General features: G+C 44.0%; 2 protein-coding genes across 3 annotated transcripts in view; one reads left to right on the forward strand and one right to left on the reverse strand.

Moving 5' to 3' along the window:
- The window catches only part of LOC143301947 (uncharacterized), a 70,161-nt gene extending 60,952 nt beyond the window's left edge, over positions 1-9,209 (reverse strand). The window contains exon 1 of the mRNA XM_076616416.1: positions 9,088-9,209. The gene's annotated coding sequence lies outside the window, so the exon portion shown is untranslated. The remainder of the gene's footprint in view (positions 1-9,087) is intronic.
- Positions 1-18,986, forward strand: part of LOC143301948 (uncharacterized) — a 53,206-nt gene extending 34,220 nt beyond the window's left edge. The window contains exons 1-4 of one of the 2 annotated variants that reach the window (XM_076616417.1): positions 11,883-12,015; positions 13,239-13,365; positions 16,079-16,153; positions 17,082-18,986. In XM_076616417.1, coding sequence (XP_076472532.1) covers positions 11,909-12,015; positions 13,239-13,365; positions 16,079-16,153; positions 17,082-17,285 — 513 coding nt within the window. In that variant the 5' untranslated portion in view covers positions 11,883-11,908 and the 3' untranslated portion in view covers positions 17,286-18,986. Of the gene's footprint in view, positions 1-11,882; positions 12,016-13,238; positions 13,366-16,078; positions 16,154-17,081 lie in introns of those variants that run through there. The other variant, XM_076616418.1, reaches the window with a different exon arrangement.

Below are 18,986 nucleotides of genomic sequence, written 5' to 3' on the forward strand. Positions count from 1 at the left end.
TCTGAATGTCGTCAGTGTTGTGGTGGTCTGAATGTCGTCAGATATCTTTGTTCACTTTGTTGTCTGCTGTCTTATCTCTGTTGTGATGATCTGAATGTTGTCAGTGTTGTGATGGTCTGAATGTCGTCAGGTATCATTGTTCACTTTGTTGTCTGCTGTCTTATCTCTGTTGTGATGGTCTGAATGTCGTCAGTGTTGTGGTGGTCTGAATGTCGTCAGTGTTGTGATGGTCTGAATGTCGTCAGTGTTGTGGTGGTCTGAATGTCTTCAGTGTTGTGATAGTCTGAATGTTGTCAGTGTTGTGATGGTCTGAATGTCGTCATATATCTATATCTTTGTTCACTTTGTTGTCTGCTGCCTTGTCTCTGTTGTGATGGTCTGAACGTAGATATCTTTGTTCACTTTGTTGTCTGCTGCCTTGTCTCTGTTGTGATGGTCTGAACGTAGAGATCTTTGCTCACTTTGTTGTCTGCTGCCCTGACTCTGTTGTGATGGTCTGAACGTAGATATCTTTGTTCACTTTGTTGTCGGATGTCTTGTCTCTGTTGTGATGGTCTGAACGTAGATATCTTTGTTCGCTTTGTTGTCGGATGTCTTGTCTCTGTTGTGATGGTCTGAACGTAGAGATCTTTGTTCACTTTGTTGTCTGCTGTCTTGTCTCTGTTGTGATGGTCTGAACGTAGAGATCTTTGCTCACTTTGTTGTCTGCTGCCCTGACTCTGTTGTGATGGTCTGAACGTAGATAGCTTTGTTCGCTTTGTTGTCGGCTGTCTTGTCTCTATTGTGATGGTCTGAACGTAGAGATCTTTGTTCACTTTGTTGTCTGATGCCTTGACTCTGTTGTGATGGTCTGAACGCAGAGATCTTTGTCCACTTTGTTGTCTGCTGCCTTGACTCTGCTGTGATGGTCTGAACGTAGATATCTTTGTTCGCTTTGTTGTCGGATGTCTTGTCTCTGTTGTGATGGTCTGAACGTAGAGATCTTTGTTCACTTTGTTGTCTGCTGTCTTGTCTCTGTTGTGATGGTCTGAACATAGAGATCTTTGTTCACTTTGTTGTCTGCTGTCTTGTCTCTGTTGTGATGGTCTGAACGTAGAGATCTTTGTTCACTTTGTTGTCTGCTGCCCTTTGTTGTGATGAAGTCTGAACGTACTCAGATATCTTTGATCATTTTGCTGTCTGCTGTCTTCTCTTTGTTGTGATGAAGTCTGTACATCGTCAGAGATCTTTGTTCACTTTGTTGTCTGGTAAATGGTATTCAGTTCTCGTGATGATGTCTGGATGTTACCTATATATGCTTTGGTTTACGCAATATAATGAATTTGCGTTCTTTGAAAATTACGGGTGTCAAAAACAAGATTATAATGGTCTTGCCTGTCTACCGCTCAAGGCTGTTTTTAGTACAACAATTTATTGATGTATATAATTATGTTTTACATATATCTTTATCAATGTATGTATATTTATCATATTATATATATCGATGTATAATGATGTACATTTTATAATGATGGTGACGATAATTATGATGATAATGATAATGATGAGATGATGACGATATAATGATGACGATGATAATGATAACTATAAATGATTGTTTTCAGAAATGTTCAGGATGGATCACAAGCGTTCATTCATGTCTCGGATGGTGATGTTTTCAGCACACCCACAAATCACACTGAACGGTGGAGGGCAGGACTGAAAGCACACGCACACACAGAGGCACACACACACACACACACACACACACACACACACATCAGTACACACAGAGGCACACACACACCCACACACACACATACACACAGAGGCATACACACACACACACAGAGGCACACACACACACACACACACATGGAGAGGTACAGACAGACAGACAGACAGACCCACACACAGGTACACACACACACACACACACACACACACACACACACACACACACACAAGTACAGACAGACAGACAGACCCACACACAGGCACAGACAGACAGATATTACTCAAAGTGAAAAGACGTTAAATTAAAGAAAGACAGACAGACACACCGACACACACAGAGGTACACACACACACACACACACACACACACACACACACATACACACACACATAGGTACAGGCAGACAGATACACACACACACATACACACACACACACACACACACACACACACACACATCCCCCTCTAACTCCATCACTGCAGTCTCTGACTTCACAGACAGATGAGCTTACTACAAAAGCAGACACATAACCAGCCAACGAAGACACGGACACAGACAGACACACACACACACACACACACACACACACACACAGACACACACACAGGAACCAGCTCTACCCCCACGGAGTAAGTCCCCAGTCATACATACCACTGGCAGAGAGAATGTCTGGCCACACACCACACACAGTCTGGCCATACACCACAGCCACAATACCTGTAGCCCTTCTGGGACTCCACAAACACACACACACCCTGCACCAGACTCACCCACCCTCCCACAGGTGCTGGTCCGTTTCGCCTATTTCCGTTTAGCCCACTCTTTAATCGTGCCGCCTCCCTCAATTCACCTCTTCAAGGTTTGACTTGATCCTGTTTTGCCTACCTTCCCTTCCCGTTTAGCCTACTCTTTAATCATGCCGCCTCCCTCAATTCACCTCTTCAAGGTTTTGACTTGGTCCTGTTTTGCCTACCTTCCCTTCCCGTTTAGCCTACTCTTTAATCATGCCGCCTCCCTCAATTCACCTCTTCAAGGTTTTGGCTGTTAGTCCTGTTTTGCCTACCTTCCCTTCCCGTTTAGCCTACTCTTTAATCATGCCGCCTCCCTCAATTCACCTCTTCAAGGTTTTGACTGTTGGTCCTGTTTTGCCTACCTTCCCTTCCCGTTTAGCCTACTCTTTAATCATGCCGCCTCCCTCAATTCACCTCTTCAAGGTTTTGGCTGTTGGTCCTGTTTTGCCTACCTTCCCTTCCCGTTTAGCCTACTATTTAATATGCTGCTTCCCTCAATTCACCTCTTCAAGGTTTTGGCTGTTGGTCCTGTTTTGCCTACCCGCCCTTCCCGTTTTGCCTACTATTTAATCATGCCGCCTACCTCAGTTCACCTCTTCAAGGTTTTGGCTGTTGGTCCTGGTTTGCCTACCTTCCCTTCCCGTTAAGCATGTTCATCCTCTGTCTGTTTGTCTGTCTCTTTGTCTTTCTCTCTGTCTCTGTCTGTCTCTCTGTTCTCTCTGTTTCTTTGTCTGCCTCTCTGTCTATCTTTGTGTCTTTCTCTCTGTCCGTCTCTTTGTCTTTCTCTTTATCTGCCTCTCTATCTGTCTCTCTTTCTGTCTTTCTCTCTGTCTGTCTTTCTCTCAAACACCACATTTAATGACATTAGAGTCAAATTCTTTCATCCTAAATATTGCTTATTACAGAGACCCTTGTTTGTTCGAAATTAGTTTTCTGATGTCACGCACAAAAACATAATCTAATCGATGTTATTGGCAATCTTTCTTTGTTCTTAAATTGAGGCTGATAGATTTAGAGAAACGATCGTTACATGGTCTTGTTTCCATTATCCATTTCTCAGGAAATTATATTGTTGCTGTTGTTTTTCCTGTTCAAATCCCACCTGATGTGGAGCTGTGGTGGTGTCAGAGACGGAATCGGTGTTGTTGTCATTTGTGGTGGGGGTAGTGAGACTATCCTCCTTTGTTGCTGTTTGTTTTGGTGGGGGTATGGGTGTGTGTGTGTGTGTGTGTGTGTGTGTGTGTGTGTGTGTGGAGGGGGGGCAGCGGCGGGGGGAATGGGGGTGGAGGGGTGGGGGGCAGTCTGATGTTTTGCTTCCTGTGGAAGGCAGAGGTGAGGCTGGTGGTGGTGGTGGTGGTGGCAGAGATGGAATCAGTGTTGTTGTGGTTTCTGGTGGGGGTAGTGAGACTCTACTCCTTTGCTACTGTTCTGTTTTGGTGTGTGTGTGTGTGTGTGTGTGTGTGTGTGTGTGTGTGTGTGTGTGTGTGTGTGTGTGTGTGTGTGTGTGTGTCTCTCTGAAGGCTGGACGGAGAAAGAGAGAGGGAGAGCAGGAACACTCGCAATGATGTGGGAACAATTATCAGGGAGATAACTTTAGACAGCAGAGACAACTGCAGTGAAGAAATCATGTTGTCAGCAGGAGACACAGAGAGAGGGAGGGAGGGGGGAGGGAGGGAGAGAGAGGTAGAGAGAGACAGAGACAGAGAGAGAGAGAGAGGGAGAGAGAGAGAGAGGGGTAGAGAGAGAGATGGGGGGGGGTGGAGAGAGAGAGAGAGAGAGAGAGAGAGAGAGAGAGAGAGAGAGAGAGAGAGAGAGAGAGAGAGAGAATATCCCTATCCGCACAAAAACTTCCCTCCCAACGACGCAGACACCCATTTATCAGACAGACAGATAACAACCCCCCCCCCACACACACACACACACGCACGCACCCACGCTATTCATCTGTGTGTGTGTGTGTGTGTGTGTGTGTGTGTGTGTGTGTTTCTGTCTGCAGTGAACCATTGTGCACGTCCAAATCATGATGCTATCAGCTACACGCACGCACGCACGCATGCATGCACAACCGCACACACGCACACACACACACACACCACACACACACACACACACACACCTTCAGAACAGCTGTGATCAGTGATGACAACGTCAGCAATCAGCCTCACACTGACTGAAGATGATACATGTTTATCAGGACAGCCCATAATGATTTCACCCCCCACACCCACCCACCACCCCTCCCCTCCCCTTCCCTTCCCAGCCCCTCCTCCACTCCCTGCATTCGTTCCACCAGATCCTGGTGATTTCTTTGATCTCTGTCTGTCTGTCTCTCTCTCTCTCTCTCTCTCTCGCACACTCTCCTTACATACTGCATACACACTCACACCAAAATACACACACACACACACACACACACAGAGAGAGAGAGAGAGAGAGAGAGAGAGAGAGAGAGAGAGAGAGAGAGAGAGAGCGAATACGTCAGTTCGAAACAGACCCTCCAGCGAAAACAAACACAACCAACAGCATTTCCAAAGCCGAAACCACCACCGCCAACACCACTACAACCACCACCACCACCACCTCCACCACTACCACCTCCACCACTACCATCACCACCACCTCCACTACCACCACCACCACCACAGTCACCACCACCACACCATTTTCACCACCACCACCACCACCATCACCACACCATCTCCACAACCACCATAGTCGCCACCCCCACCCCCACCACCTCCACCACACCACTACTACCACACCACCACCTCCACCACACCACCACCTCATCACTACCACACCACCACCACCTCCACTACCACCACACCACCACCTCCACCACAGTCACCACCACCCCACCACCCCACCACCACACCACAGTCACCACCACCACACCACCACTACCACACCGCCACAGTCAACAAATCTCACATCAGGCGCCTGTGGATGAAGCTGGCCCCGGCGCCGACCTGTGACGTGTTGCCGGCGGCACGTGCAGCATGTGAGCTTGTTGCGCGTGCGTGTTGACTGACAGGGAAACTGACGTGGGCCCGCGACTTGTCGGACAAGACAACAGCCCCGAAGGTACCGATCCTCCGCTGCTAATGGCCGTGCTGGCTGTGTTCGAACACTGAGACGTGTGTTTGTTTACATCTGTCTATGGTTCGGAACCTCTCTGTCTCTGTCTGTGCCCCCCCCCCCCTCTCTCTCTCTCTCTCTCTCTGTTGGTTTCATCTTATACCTCCTTCAGCGCTTCCTGTTTTCTCTTGCTTCCTCCCCTCTCTCTTTATTGTATGAATATATACGACTCGTGGTTAAAAAAAAAAATCAACAACCGAAACAAAAGAATAATAGATCTTATTATACAATCAAAATTTCGTTTAGAGAACAACATTCTCTCTCTCTCTCTCTCTCTCTCTCCCCTCTGTCTCTGCGACTTGAGTTCTAATTAACATCCAAATCGCACCCCACTCTCTTTCACAGATGTTCCACTTAACATACACATTGATTTTGTTTCTGTCTGTCTGTCTCTCTCCCTCGTTTGCTAATATCACCACTGTAAGAAAATCAGTAAACGATTTATCAGTCTCTCTCGCTCTTTCTCTTTCTGTTTCCCTCTCTCTATATCTGTCTGTCTGCTAATATTTTTTTTTTATTACCACCGTAGGAAAATAAAAGATCCCCCCCCCCCCCGCACCTCCCCTCCTCTCTCTCTCTCTCTCAACAGAAAATTCTTCCTGTCTGTCGGTCTGGCCCTCACCACCCCCGCACACCCCCTCCCTCTCCGGTGTATGATAACACCAGAAAAGGCAAAATACTGATTGCAATGCTATCCTCCGAAAAAAAGCCTTACACTCGCGCGTGCAACGGCAGAGAAAGAGTGAGAGGGAAGGAGGGGATGGGGGGGAGGAAGAGAGGGGGAGGGAGAGAGAGAGAGAGAGGGAAAGAAGAGAGAGGCAGTGACAGAAGAAAGAGATCACTGACAGACAGAAACTGAGAAAGACAGTGGCAGGGGGGGTGGGGCGGGGGGAAGGGGGTATGGGGAGTAGCAAATAGGAAAACGATCGAACCAGAAAGTGGGAGACAGAGAGAGAGACAGACGAACAGACAGACAGACAGACAGAGACACACAGATACAGACAGTCACACACACACACACACACACACACTACACACAGAGGGAGACAGACAGACAACAGACAGATAGACAGACAGGGAGACACTGAGTGCGTTGCGAGAGAGGGAGAAAGAGACTGACTGACAGACAGACAGACATACAGAGACACACAGATACAGATAGTCACACACACACGCGCGCGCGCGCGCACATTCTGACACACACACACACACACACACACACACACACACACACACACACATAGAGGGAGAGAGACAGACAGAAAACAGACAGACAGACAACAGACAGGCAGACAGACAGTCCGTTGCGAGAGAGGGAGAAAGAGAGACAGACAGACAGACTCAAACCATAACAGACAAAGAAATGCATTGATACGACGACACGGTTGTCACATTTCAACTACTAAGAACGAAATAATAAGACACGTCATTCAATGGCAAGTAATCATTTTGTATAACCCAGCTGATCAGTACCATTCAAATATGCACACGTGCTGCTCTTAACCCATGTGCTGTATATTGGTAAACCACATCTGTATTCGACACAACAGCTCAGTGAGTGGTTAAAGTGCTTGACCCTCCGAGTGAATTTAAGGGTCCTGGGTTCGCGTCCAAGTCGTGGTTCCCTGTGGGTTTAGGAAAGAATATTTTCGATCTTCCCTGTCAACATGTGTGCAGACCAGCCGGTGCCTGAATCCCGTTCGTAAGCTAGTGCATGCAGAAGGTCAACTACGCGAGTTGAAGATCCCGTGATTCATGTCAGCGTTCGGTGGTTTATGGAAACACAAAGATACCCAGCTCACACATCGACCCCAATAACGGAGTATGGCTGCCCACGTGGTGTAAACACACTTACCCGAGTAAAATACCACTCATAGATATTATACGACGGAACATATTTATGTGCCGGTGATACGGTCGAAGAAAAATCAGTGCGAACGGAAACAATTCATTTTGTGGGCGTAGTTGTGACATTAACAGTCAGTATAATACATTTCTAAACTGCCCACCCCACTTGACAGTTAGGTATAATTAGTTTATAGATCTGTGACTTGTTGACGGGATTAACAGACAGGCAGGTCTGTACAATCAGCTGACCACGTGCGGTGCGCGTGGAGCGTGGTGAACTGATGGGATTATAACACGGCCATGCCAGAAGTCTGGCTGGCGGCGCTCAACCCACCTTTCTCAGTGCCTTAAATCGTAATGCCACAGCCTTGCTCGGCATAATAGCGCAGCGACCTTAATCATTATGCCACAGCGTTGTTCATAATATCACAGCGGCCTTATTATAACGCCACGGTCTTTTTCATAAGAAGGGTTTGTTCATGATATCACAGCCTTCATCATGAAACTACACAGCCTTGTTGATAATATTAACAGCCTTAATCATAACATTGTTCGTTTGTTTATTTATTGATCTATTTATCGGTCTGTTCATATATTTATTTACTTTTTATATTTGTCTGTTTAATTATCTATTCATTTATTTATCTATTTATTCATATTATTTCAGTTATTCATTGAGGCGTATTGCTGCACAACCTGGAATTGATCCACAATACCACATCCTTATTCCTAACACCACATCCTTAATCATCGCGGCAGTGTGGTGACTGGTTTGTCTTTCACCCTCAGTGTCCGGCCGTCCCCAGGCCAGCAGTCACGCGGAAGGTGCCACACTGCACGAGGCAGCCTGACATGGCACAAGCATCTTCGTTCAGTGTCAGGTCTCCATGGTACAGAAATAACATGACGCGCGTGCAAATGCTCAGCTGCTGCACGCGGAATGAATTATACCGCTACAGCACGTAACCCCTCCCTTACCCCTCATTAACCCAGCAGCATTTTCTCAGACTGGACATAGGGATACACTGAGAAGACGTCTGTTTCTGGGGGGTACTCGGGGGATGGAGCCACAGTACACCTCACGTGTACCCATGTCCGTTAGTCTAGGCTAACTGTTTAGATCCCAGTGAAAGTGGCAACGACCGCGATCGCCCGTAGCAGACTGTCCGTGCATGGTGGGGAATCTTTGCAACTGGTGTACACACACACACACACACACACACACACACACACACAAACTATTGATTTCACCGAGAGTTGGCCAAGGTCATTAGCACTTGAGACCAAGCTTAGCCGCGGCTTAGACTTACTTAGCTTTGACGGCAGAAGTTGAATCTACGACACAGTCCACTAGCGTTCATTACAGTCTCGATTTCTGGGATTCCCTTTCTCACTCCCACACCCATGACTTATGCTATGTAATGCAAGTTAATCGATACAGACTTCCATATATTTTCACAACATGGCAACAAAAACAATCACTCGGAACTGATGACTGAATGCAAATTCCGGCACCAGTCTGCACGAGAAAAGCACAGGTGGAATAATCGAACGTGTAATGTAAGCAAATATAACCAAACACTTTCACTTACCTCGGTAGCGGCGAATAATTTATCTCGTTGAGATCATCCATCCATCAAAACACCACTTGTCTTCTGTTGCTCGAAACTGTCGTCTGCCTCCGCCGACAAAGGGAAGCCATCCATCCATACACAAAATCCTCCGACGCTGCTCGAGACTGAATTTGGCGGAGTAGAGAAAACCAGTGATGTAGAGATGAATCAGACAGTGATAGCTAATTACACACGCTTTAGCTGTGTCATCAACAGTCATGTCAGACAAACAATACACAGTTGCTATGTGTGTTCCGCACTGACTCAACTACACAATAAGTTGCATAGTTCTCTCCCTTCCATGAAATCAGCGTGCGGCAGAGACGGTGGCAGCAACTGACTGCGCAGTGGAGCTGATGAAAAAAGAAAAAGAAAATGGACAGGGCGAGCTCTCGCTCCTTCCATAACTTTAAAATAATAGGCACACAAGTAACTATTTTCATCCTTCAATACACTTGTACGTCACTGTCAAACCATCGATCGACATATTCTTTCTTCTCCTCACAAACTAATTTCAAATTCATACCCTTTGACCTTCACATGCACTGCAGTCATTTGATTGATCCAGAAAAACAGTCACGTGATTTGTCCCCGGCATCTGGTACTGAGCTATTTTTAGGAAAAAGCCCATGTGGTGTTGTGTTTTGTCGAGCGTGGGATCCGACAGAGATAGAGATATCTGTGAGGTGTACCCGCTGGGAAATAATTCACTGAAATAGTTTGCAAAATCAGTTTGAATTTGCCACGAGAAGGACAGTAGTGTGAGGATGACATTCTACAAATTTAGCATCCTCCAAGCCCCGCCACCCGTCTGTCTCGATCCCCGGCATCGTTATTGTCATCATATTCTGACGTGTGTGTGTGTGTGTGTGTGTGTGTGTGTGTGTGTGTGTGTGTGTGTGTGTGTGAGTGTGTGTGTGTGTGTGTGTGTGTGTGTGTGTGTGTGTGTGTGAGTGTGTGTGTGTGTGTGTGTGTGTGTGTGTGTGTGTGTGTGAGTGTGTGTGTGTGTGTGTGTGTGTGTGTGTGTGTGTGTGTGTGTGTGTGTGTGTGTGTGATTTTATAACAGCATACTTGTGGCTTTATCATTTTGTGTTTTACGGTGTTGTCACAGGTGGTTTAAGCGTTGGACTTTCAGTCTGAGGGTCCCGGGTTCGAATCACGGTAACGGCGCCTGGTGGGTAAAGGGTGGAGATTTTTCTGTCCGATCTCCCAGGTCAACATATGTGCAGACCTGCTAGTGCCTGAACCCCCTTCGTGTGTATACGCATGCAGAAGATCAAATACGCACGTTAAAGATCCTGTAACCCATGTCAGTGTTCGGTGGGTTATGGAGACACGAAAATACCCAGCATGCGTAAAAACAACAACACGACGGATAGAGTCATCGGCAAGTCGATGTTGGTCGTGTAACGGAAAATGTTAGTAATGGTCAAAGTTATGACCGCTGAACATTAATGTAAAAGAAGAAAAAGTCCGTGAATTTAAGTTGACCCTGTTTAGGGCAAAGACCAAGTAACGGACTTCGAAGTATAGAATATCATAATTCATAAGTCCGTGGGCAAAGATCGACTCGATGCAAAAGTACGCCTGTGCTGGTCTGATCATCGGAGCTAGAACTTTTTGTCTTGTCTGAGGATGGTATGCACGGAAGCGAAGTGTGTGTGTGTGTGTGTGTGTGTGTGTGTGTGTGTGTATGCTGGGAACTGAAAAACGAAGAAAACGAGCCAGAACATAGACACGTTTCGGCTAATGAAGAATTTTGTCACGTGTCAGAGCTGATCAGTTCAAATTTCAAATTATGGTGCTTAGAGCATCGATCGATCGCCGACCACTAATGATATCGCCACGTTACTAAGCTGATGAGTTAACAAACGATATCGGGATGTAAGAAAAGTACAGAAACAAATGAACTTGATAAATAAATAGATAAGAAGTCATGAAATCTGAAAAATAAACCAAGAAATAAATGAATGGATAACTGAATGAATAAACAGTCAATTGGCCTGATCTGTGCCATCTCGTGTTTCTTTCTATCTCAGTGGCACATGCTCATTAAATAATATTTTTTGTTGCCATGCAGTACGCCCGTCTGCTTCATTCATGGGACATAACTATTCATCCTAACAACATATGCGCGGTGCTCTCCCATTTTGATTCGCCAATGAAAAAAAAAAATGAAAAAAAAAGGAACGGATTTGCAAGTAACATTCAACTAATAAAGTGATCATCGTTGATCTAACGATTTTCTTTCTAATCTACAGGCAGTGAAATATTTGCTGTCTTTCTCAGCTCTGTGTGCTTTTCACATAGACATAATTTTATATAGATGTATATGGCTTTTCACTCCATCTAACATAATAAATTATAGTGAGCATCCTGTTGTAGTTTTACACGGAAACCAGCACTGAATAACTTGACCTTGAGAGTTTAGCCAACAGATTGTTAATCTCAACTCTGTTAAACCTTTGCAAAATTTCACTAAGAATTTTTATCAACAAAGTAGGAGGTTTCCATTCCGGAGAATAAGGCAAAAAGACTTAATTGAAAGTGTGTGTGACTACGGTGATTTTGACACCACAAACAATTTGTTATCAGCAAATAAAATTTCAGATATCATAACATACGTCCGTCCATTCGAACTGACCTAAACACAAATACAATTATCATTGCACTTTTTTTGTTCTTCTGAGAAACAAATAAAAGGAACTGTCTGTTGTTCACCTTGCCAAAATACTTCGAGGAGGGAGAGAGAGAGTAGTCTCCCCGGAGTTGCTGCGAAACCACACAAAAGCTTTCGTTGATGGAAACGAGAACAGCAAAAATGACTTTTTCGTCCAGGATTGGTAACATGAGAAGGGAAACGCTTGCAGACAGGGAACAGCAACTGGTCGTTCTGCATCAACAAATGTAATATGCTTCGGACTATTTCTGATGTACAGCACAAACTACTATTGATATGATTTGGGGTGGTGGTGGAGGGGGTATTATGACTGTGCACGTAAAATGCAAAGGAATCTTATGTTGAAAAGACAGCAAATGAATGCATGCAGTCAGGGTAAATGGTTTGTGGTTGAAAAGTAATGAATTTCGTATGGTATTTCATTATGTAACACAAACGTGCTGACTTTTATTGCATTAACTGCTAAAGCAACTGGCTACTGCAGCCATTACGATTGTCACTGTTGTTCTTGCTGCAAATACATGCTGCTACTGCATGTATCCTGTCACAGATTACAGTGATATTCATTTCTACTGCCTTTATTCCTATCGTTATTAAATGTACTTCTGCTGCTGTTTGTGCTGCCATTAGCTTTTCAGCTGAGGTCCAAAGCATTATACATGCATAATTTTAGATAAGCTCTGTATGTGTTGGTCTTATTTGCTGTTGGTGCTACCATCAACTCTTCAGCTGACCCTGAAAGCATGCACTCATGGTTGTTTGTTTGTTTGTTGTTTGTTTGTTTTTAATAAAGTCTGTGTTGGCCTGACTGCTGTTGCAGCTAGCATCAAGAGCTCTTTATTTGAGCTCCATTGCATGCATGCATGGTTTCTAAACAAGGGCTGTATGTGTTGGGTCCTGCTGTTGCTGCAACCATTAACACTTCAGTTGAGGCCCATAGCATGTGAGGATGATTTCTAAACAAGGTCTGTATGTGTTGGTGCTGCTGTTACTGTTGCTGGTACCATTAACACTTCAGTAGTTGAACCCAAAAGCATGCAACTTGCAAGCATGATTTCTAAACAAGGTCTGTATGTGTTGGGTCCATTAACACTTCAATTAAGCCCCATAGCATGCACTACCATTAACACTTCAGTTGAAGCCCAAAGCATGTGAGCGTGATTTCTAAACAAGGTCAGTACGTGTTGGGTCCTACTGTTGCTGCTACCATTAACTGTATTTCAACTGAGCCTGGAAGCATGCAAGAATGATTTCTAAACAAGGTCTGTATGTGTTGGTCCTGCTGATGCTGTTGCTGCTACCATGAACACTTAGTTGAGCCCTAAAGCAAGCATGCATGACTTTTGATACAAGGTCTGTGTGTTGGTGGTGGTGGCGCTGCTACACTTTAATTGAGCCCAGAAACATGCAAGCATGATTTCTAGACAAGGTGTGTGTGTGTGTCGGTCAGATTACTGGAAAGGGAAGCGTTAATGCACACCTCCAGCAGTCATCTTCAGCTGAGCACACGCAGTGCTGCATCAACTGCCAGCGTCAGCCCCGCTGAAGCCAGTGTCCGAAATGCCAGACTGTTAAAGGTGAGCAGGTGGAAGGAAGGAGGAGATGAGGGGTATCAGCTGTGTGTTGTTGGTGTGTTGTTGTTGTTGGTTTGTTGGTGGTGATAGTGATTTGTTTGGCTGTTGTCATTATCGTTCGTGTTGATGGTGATGTTTCATTGATAATGAAGACTGTAAGTTTACTTGTTTAGTGCCAAATCAAATGAATTTTACTCTGAGCGCTTCACAATACAATAATTCCAATATGAAGAAAAAGACAACATGTTATACCAATGACTAAATCATTCAACTTATGGAGAAACATTGCTGGTATTTTTTTAATTTCTTATGTGGTGGGGGGAGGGTGGGGGTGGTGTCGGGGGGGGGGGGGGGGGTAGGTGGAGTTATGTTATTTTGTTTATGGTAATTGTGGTGCTTGAGGATGTGGAAAGGGTGTTAAAAACAGAGGTGGAAATAACTCTGTGTGTGTGTGTGTGTGTGTGTGTGTGTGTGTGTGTGTGTGATCCAGCATGCATCACTCCACATGTGTTTTAGTATGATGTGTCTGTGGATGTATGTGTGCGCATTTGTGAATGTTGACTTATATAAAACTTGCATACATGTTTGAGCATGTATGTGTGTGTGCGTGAGAGAGAGTGAGCAAGAGAGAATGTGTGTGTGTATGTGTGACTGTGCTTTGGATGTGTGTGTCTGTGTTTGTGGTAGTGTTTGACTTTATTTGAGTGATCACCCCTGAAAAGAGAGTATGGCTGCCTACATGGTGGGGGCAAAAAAGGTCATACACATAAAGGCCCACTCGTGTACATATGGGTGAACATAGGAGTTGCAGCCCACAAATGAAGAAGAAGAAGATTTGAGTGATCAGATACTTTATTATAGATATTTATGATATTTGGGTTAAAAGAAGTAATGCATAGAGAGGAGAAGTAAGCTTTGCAGAGCAGACAAGTTGAGCGAAGGTTGAATTCGGTCAGGGCTGCTGTGTTGTATGTATAATGTATGTGTGGGGAACAGATGTACATGTGCGTATAATGTATGTGTGGGGAATAGACAGTACATGTGCGTATAATGTATGTGTGGGGGGAACAGACAGTCCATATGTGTATAATGTATGTGTGGGGAATAGACAGTATGTGCGTATAATGTATGTGTGGGGGGAACAGACAGTCCATATGTGTATAATGTATGTGTGGGGAATAGACAGTATGTGTGTATAATGTATGTGTGGGGAACAGACAGTATGTGTGTATAATGTATGTGTGGGGAATAGACAGTATGTGTGTATAATGTATGTGTGGGGAATACATAGTACATGTGTGTATATTGTATGTGTGGGGAATGGACAGTATGTGTGTATAATGTATGTGTGGGGAATAGACAGTATGTGTGTATAATGTATGTGTGGGGAATAGACAGTACATGTGTGTATAATGTATGTGTGGGGAATAGACAGTATGTGTGTATAATGTATGTGTGGGGAATAGACAGTATGTGTGTATAATGTATGTGTGGGGAATAGACAGTACATGTGTGTATAATGTATGTGTGGGGAACAGACAGTACATATGTGTGTATAGTGTATGTGTGGGGAACAGACAGTACATGTGTGTATAATGTATGTGTGGGGAATAGACAGTATGTGTGTATAATGTATGTGTGGGGAATAGACAGTACATGTGTGTATAATGTATGTGTGGGGAATAGACAGTATGTGTGGGGAATAGATAGTACATGTGTGTATAATGTATGTGTGGGGAACAGACAGTACATATGTGTGTATAATGTATGTGTGGGGAATAGACAGTATGTGTGTATAATGTATGTGTGGGGAATACATAGTACATGTGTGTATATTGTATGTGTGGGGAACAGACAGTACATGTGTGTGTATAATGTATGTGTGGGGAATATACAGTATGTGTGTATAATGTATGTATGGGGAACAGACAGTATGTGTGTATAATGTATGTGTGGGGAACAGACAGTACATATGTGTGTATAATGTATGTGTGGGGAACAGACAGTATGTGTGTATAATGTATGTGTGGGGAACAGACAGTATGTGTGTATAATGTATGTGTGGGGAACAGACAGTATGTGTGTATAATGTATGTGTGGGGAACAGACAGTATGTGTGTATAATGTATGTGTGGGGAACAGACAGTATGTGTGTATAATGTATGTGTGGGGAATATACAGTATGTGTGTATAATGTATGTGTGGGGAACAGACAGTATGTGTGTATAATGTATGTGTGGGGAACAGACAGTACATATGTGTGTATAATGTATGTGTGGGGAACAGACAGTATGTGTGTATAATGTATGTGTGGGGAACAGACAGTATGTGTGTATAATGTATGTGTGGGGAATAGACAGTATGTGTGTATAATGTATGTGTGGGGAACAGACAGTATGTGTGTATAATGTATGTGTGGGGAATAGACAGTACATGTGTGTATAATGTATGTGTGGGGAATAGACAGTATGTGTGTATAATGTATGTGTGGGGAATAGACAGTATGTGTGTATAATGTATGTGTGTGTCATGGCTGCTGTGTTGTGTGTATATATAGCATGCTTCTAAGAGTGTGTATGTGCAGAGAATTGACAATACATGTGTGTGTGAATGTCTGCTCCTCACATGATTGTTTTCAGAGTGTGCATTTCTCTGTGCATTCTTGTGCATAATTTTTAGATTTCAATTTCTGCCGTCATTTTTTTTTTCTCTCCAGGACATTGAAAACTTGGATCAAGATCTGAAAGCAGAACTGACCAGTGTGCCCAGCCCCAAGTTTGTGACCCTGCAGGTAGGACTTTGTCGTTTGAACAAATCTGATTTCTTAGTTCAGAGTTTTGCCATATTTCATATATTTAAAAAAACAAACAAACAAATAAACAAACAAACAAAAAATGCACCCAACAAATCTGACAGTTGTGCACAGCACTTATGTAAAAGAACTTTATTCAGTGTTTTGAGCTAAGTATTTTGTGATGGCATTAGTTTGTCATTGAGTAGTCCTCATCTGCTTATTCACTTAATTTTTTTGGTCTTGAAAGTTTGAAAGCTGTGTCTTGAAATATGTGAATATTTGTTGTAAATAAACAAAAGAGTCATACTTGTAAAAAAAATGTTCCCTGTCTGTCCGAGTCTGTATGCGTGCGTACCTGAAATCTGAATGACACAGGGAACGAATGATGAGCGCCCAGTGGCAGCCGTCAGCCAGCTCTACCCAGGTAGGCAGCCTGTTGTGTAAATGACCCAGTGTTTGTGAAGCATTTAGACGGGCGCAAGAGCCAAATGGTTAAAGTGGTGGACTTTCAATCTGAGGGTCCCAGGTTCGAAACTCGGTAACGGCGCCTGGTGGGTAATGGGTGGAGATTTTTCCGATTTCTCAGGTCAACATATGTGCAGACCTGTTTGTGCCTGAACCCCTTTTGTGTGTATATCCACACAAAAGATCAAATATGCATGTTAGAGATCCTGTAATCCAGGCAAGCTTTCAGTGGGTTATGGAAACAAGAACATACCCAGCATGCACACCCCCGAAAATGGAGTATGGCTGCATACACGTCGGGGTAAAAACGGTCATACACGTAAAAGCCCACTCGTGCACACGTGAGTGGATGTGGGAGTTGCAGCCCACAAACGAAGAAGAAGTAAAGTGCTTAGAGCTTGGTCTCCAACTGAGGATAGGCGCTGTATAAGTATCCATATCGTATCATGTGTGTGAGCAGAACAACTACTGGTCCATGGTGAGGAGCATGCTGCCCCTGTGGGAGGAGTCGCTGTCAGGACTGTCCTCCACCATCTCACAGCAACGACAGCATCTCCAGCGACACACACAGCAACACTCAGCCTCCCTGCCACAGGGTCAGAGGTCACAGCCCTCCGGCAGAGAGAAAGGAAAGTCCGTGACCTATTCCAGAGCCACGAAATGAGAGGAGGTTGTGTGTGTGGTGTGTGTAGTGTGTTTGTGGTGTGCGTGTGTGGTGTGTGTGTGGTGTGTGTGTAGTGTGTTTGTTTGTGGTGTGTGTGTGTGTGTGTGTGTGCGTTTGTGTGGGGTGTGCATATGCGTGTGTGCGAGTATGCTGTCTGAAAACATTGCAAGAGAGAGGAGAGACAGACGGATTCTAGCTTTGCTTGGTATGAAAGTATGTATGCTTCAGTTTCAGTTTCAGTAGCTCAAGGAGGCATCACTGCGTTTGGACAAATCCATATACGCTACACCACATCTGCCAAGCAGATGCCTGTATGTGAAATGGAGAGAGAGAGGGAAAGAGAGAGTGTGTGTTTGTGTGTGCATGTGTGCACGTTAAAACATGCAAGTGTGCCAAGAAAGTGGTTCTGGAATGGCATGCATTTTTTTTCCCCACTTGACAGAGAGGAGCAAATGTTTTTTGTGTTTCTGGAGATTTATCTTTGCTTTTAATTTTTTCACTCAGCTGCCACATTTCAGCCATTATGCAATATTACCAAGCTGTCTAGATGCAATATTAGTTTGATCTGTCTGAAGGAGATTTTCATCAGAGTGATATTTACTATGCAATAAATGTATCGGAATTAGAACTGTAATGCTGTATTATTTACATTTGTTGTGCTCTAAATGTGTAGATCATGATCACATTTTTGTTCTTTATTTTGTCAGCATTTTGTTGTTGGTGGTTTCTTTTTGCACACTTGCACACGTGTGTGTGTGTGTGTGTGTGTGTGTGTGTTGAATATTAATTGTACATGTTTATTTGGTCTTTTAGTGGGTCATATATTTCTTCTTTTCTGTAACTTGCCCTTATGCTTTCGTTGTTTTTGTTTCTTATTTGTAATAATAATAATAATGGAGATTTGTTGATTACTTTCCACCCATAAAGAGAGCTCAAAGTACTTTACAATAAGCACACACACACGCACACACACACACACACACACACATGCACACACACACACACACACACACACACACACACAAGTGCGCAATAACTCACAAAAGGAAGAAGAAGAATGATTTAGCGCACAATAATATAACTTTAATATAAAATGAATGTTTTATTGGAGTGTGATGATGGGACGGCTGATCAGCAAGTCATGTTTTATTCACTTTGAAAGGTGGGCGGTCGGTTATACAAACCGTAACAATTTCACTCTCCATCTTTGTTTCTTTATTTGTGGGATAAATAATCATAATCATAGTAATGTAACTGAAACTGATAAAGCATCTAATCTCTGAATAAAGCTCTGGACACTTTCACAAAAGACATGTAAACAGAAACACACACATGCGTTTCAGGTGCTTTCACAAAAAAACAGGTGAATAGAAACCTGCACATGTGTACATACATTTTGTTTTGGTCAAAAGCTCTGTTACAGGAGGTGAAAAAAAAGCGGAGGGGACAGCTGTACATACTATAAAGTCAGTCTCTGTGTGTCTCTCCATGAAACGCCCTCATACACATACCCCCCCTCTAACAACACACACACACATTCATGTTGTGATGATTTGCGAAGAGAATGACGAAATATTGTTTGTAAACCCGGATAAAGAATACTCTGGAAATGTAAACGCTTATGGTGTATGTGTTACATTGTTGTGTGTCTGTATGTGTTACATATATTGCCGTGTGTGTCTGTCTGTCTGTGTTTCGTCA

The sequence above is a fragment of the Babylonia areolata genome, chromosome 28 (assembly GCF_041734735.1).
Source record: "Babylonia areolata isolate BAREFJ2019XMU chromosome 28, ASM4173473v1, whole genome shotgun sequence".
Taxonomy (NCBI): Eukaryota; Metazoa; Mollusca; class Gastropoda; order Neogastropoda; family Buccinidae; genus Babylonia; species Babylonia areolata.